General features: G+C 34.5%; 1 protein-coding gene across 1 annotated transcript; it reads left to right on the top strand.

Moving 5' to 3' along the window:
* The first annotated feature begins 975 nt into the window (after positions 1-975).
* Positions 976-1,719, top strand: LOC102227638 (transcription factor HES-5-like). The gene is made up of 2 exons (XM_005811826.2): positions 976-1,062; positions 1,172-1,719. The coding sequence occupies exons 1-2, from the start codon at positions 1,000-1,002 to the stop codon at positions 1,595-1,597; spliced, it is 489 nt and encodes a 162-aa protein (XP_005811883.1). The 5' UTR covers positions 976-999; the 3' UTR covers positions 1,598-1,719.
* The last annotated feature ends 1,517 nt before the right edge of the window (positions 1,720-3,236 follow it).

Here is a 3,236-nt window from a genome sequence, read left to right as displayed (position 1 = left end):
ATTCATATTTTACACACTTCTAAAGCCGATCAATACAGTTCTTTCCCTGCAGATGGTTGGTGATGTAACATTTTGTTGTTATAGCAACACACAGCTAGCATCTGCCTTAAGAAATCCTTTTGTGCTGCACACAACAGGCAGTCAGTGAAGGAATCTCACATCAACCTGCCTTTCACACAGCCTGCTAGGCACGTGTCAAAAAAATTGCCTGTATCTGGATGGTAGCATCTATGTGAACAAACTTTTGAATCTAATTCTAATGAAATTACATTTTGGTCAAAAAAATCCTAATGATATTAATAGATTTTAAATTCTATATATTAATTAGATAAAAAAATATTTCCTATTCAGAAATTAATAAACTATGAAAGTTATGTTTCAAAGTACTGTTTAAGACTCACTTTCTTTTCTCAAAATGACATTGTTGTTTCTGATCAAATAATTTGTTTAACTATTTGGATATTTGACAGTACAGTTTCAGGTTTACAATCAGCTAAAATTTTCAATTTTTAATTTATTTGTTATGAATGTAATTCATAACAAATATATATTTTGCTAAAAAACATTACAACTCATTTATTTATATTTTTACTTTTTCTTACATTTAAAGTGTGTACTACATTAAAAGCATTATTCGTCCATGCATGATGGGCTCATCAGCGCGTGCTCAGTCAGAGGTATTGATCTCAGCATCAGGGAGCCCCTCTGCTCCCTCTGCAGGGTCGCCACTTTCCCACATTCAGACAGAGCTCTTTGAGTGTGTTCCACCTGCTCCCTCTGAAATCTAACCATTGTCCCTCGAGCAATAATGGGAGCGTGTTGCTGCCCCACATGCCTCATTGTCCTGCAGAGCTCTCTGATTGGTTCAGACTGTGGGAAACTCCAGCCAAACCAAGACCCACACATTCAAATGGAGATCTGGGACTATAAATACGAGGGATGAAGCCAGCAGAGATCAGATTCTCTCTACAGAGACCTCAACAGCACAGAGATCCAACCATGGCACCAGCAATCACTGCAGCAATGACCAGCTCTCAGGAGCATCTGATGCTGAACCACAAGGTAAATATGACGCTCGTTTATTGGTTATCCTTCATATGAGTTTGTGAATTTTGTTAGAAATGTTACACAGCAGAATGTTTTTAATAACAGCTTTATTTTGTTCCTGCAGCTCAGAAAACCTCAGGTGGAGAAACTACGCAGAGAGCGAATCAACAGCAGTATCGAACAGCTCAAGTCTCTCCTGCTGGGTGCAGAGTTCCTGAAACAGCAGCCAGACTCCAAGTTGGAGAAAGCAGACATCCTGGAGATGACTGTTTGCTTCCTGAGACAACTGCAGAAGCAGCATCCAGATGTGGACTCAGGGGCTGTTGAGCTGGGGTATTCCAGATGTGTTCAAGAGGCTGTGCACTTCCTGTCCAAAGATGAAGTGAAGACACAGTCCCAAAGAAAACTTCTGAAGCATTTCAGCACGATGCAGTCTTTCTCCATGAAGATCTTGAGAAAAGCAGACTTCTCTCCTCAGAGCTCAACAGAGCAAGGTAGCGTCAGTAAAGACAAGAATCCGCTCCACAGCCCCCTCTGGAGGCCGTGGTAGACGCCTACAGCACGGAGTTCCCACAAGAGAAACTTAGACCATATTGGTCTAAAAAAACATACTGGACTAAATTCTTTTTTTAAATCAAATTATTTCTGTTTAAAAAGAACATGCTATATATTTTCTAAATGTGTTTATTTTCCAAGATTACATTTCCAATGAAAATGGCAAAAGCATTGTCTTTGATTTACAAAAGACAAACATATTTTTATGCATTTTTGTATAAAATTTCTATAACTGCACTAGTGTAGTAATAGGTATCCCGGTAGCATTGATTATGTTTTGATTATTCATAATCATGTTCTACAGTTTATATGTCCTTTTTTTGGAATTATTTGGAAGGAGTGCAATGCTATTCTTTCTTTACAATCTGTTATATGATTGAAACATTTATACTTTTGTTTTAAAAAGCTTTTCTTAATTTTGAAATTATGATTACAAGTTTTCATCAGTAATATTTATTACTTTTGGGGAATCATAATTGATCATCTTGATCATGTATCATCAAGTGTCTACCTCATTTTTATTTGTATAAATGGTCCGCCTTTTGTTTTACAAAAGATTTGCTTAACAGTCACAGTTTATTTGTGACAGTATTTACATAAAGAAAAACAACTGCATTTGTTGTAATAATGATGGAAACGATCTGTTTTAAGGTCAGCTTTTGATATGTTGTTTATTTGGTTGACTAAAACCATATTTTCTACTCCTTATACATAGTGAGTTTCATATGAAACAATGTACTTTGTCTTTTATAAGGACAGATGTTCATTTACTTCTCTGAGTACATGATATTTTGTTTAAGTCTACATTTTGCTGTTGATGTATCATCACTAGTTGGAGCTTTAACAATTCAAATTGATCATTGTGCCTTGTTCAATAAACAAATACTACCAGATGAAAGTTTTCTTCTTATTTTCTGAGGTCACCTGAAGAAAATAATACACCTGTGTTTTAATATTTAAATTCTTTAATCTGCCCACTGTTAAATTCCCCTTGCAGGAACACCTTATCAATATCCAGCTAAAACATCCTAATCTTAAGGAGATAAATGAGAAGCATAAAGATTAAACATATAAAGTAGAATGAATGGTAACACGTTATGAATTTTTTTTTACATCATATGAATTTAAAGTATGTAATTTAAAGACTTTCTTTTAATACATTGCTGGTGTCACAGATTTCCTTATACAATATTTAGACTCATTGTTGATAACTGAGGCAGCAATATGCTGTGTTCAGCATATTCATTTCTAATAAAGACTTTGGGGCTGATGGGGTCTCTGAACAGCAATGAGGGTAAAATCCAAAATGCAAAACTGTGGAAATTTTTAAATAAAATTCTTTGGTTGGAAAAATGATAGTTTATTCATATCATCTACTCATTAAATTGTGGCCTTCCAGAGCACAACAGTTGAGGATTTTGACATCTAATTTTGTCATTTTTATATGTACCTTATCTTTTTACACCTATAATCATAAGATCCAACAATAATTAAGTTTTCGTCTCAAAATACTATTAATAAGATACTAAAACTAGTTTAATGTACTCAAGCAAATCATTCTTATAATCTACATCATCCATCAAAATTCAGTATGAATGCAATTTTTATCTATATTAATTTTGGTAACCACTAAA

Source organism: Xiphophorus maculatus, chromosome 20 (genome assembly GCF_002775205.1).
Source record: "Xiphophorus maculatus strain JP 163 A chromosome 20, X_maculatus-5.0-male, whole genome shotgun sequence".
NCBI classification, from domain to species: domain Eukaryota; kingdom Metazoa; phylum Chordata; class Actinopteri; order Cyprinodontiformes; family Poeciliidae; genus Xiphophorus; species Xiphophorus maculatus.
The sequence above is the reverse complement of the archived record's forward strand: the minus strand, read 5'-3'. Positions and strand labels throughout refer to the sequence as shown.

What these genes read in the sequence shown, in the direction of transcription:
- LOC102227638 (XM_005811826.2), top strand. Translation starts at nt 1,000, where the DNA reads ATGGCACCAGCAATCACTGCAGCAATGACCAGCTCTCAGGAGCATCTG. An exon ending in ATCTGATGCTGAACCACAAG is followed by an intron (nt 1,063 to 1,171) that starts GTAAATATGACG and finishes TTGTTCCTGCAG; the next exon opens with CTCAGAAAACCTCAGGTGGA.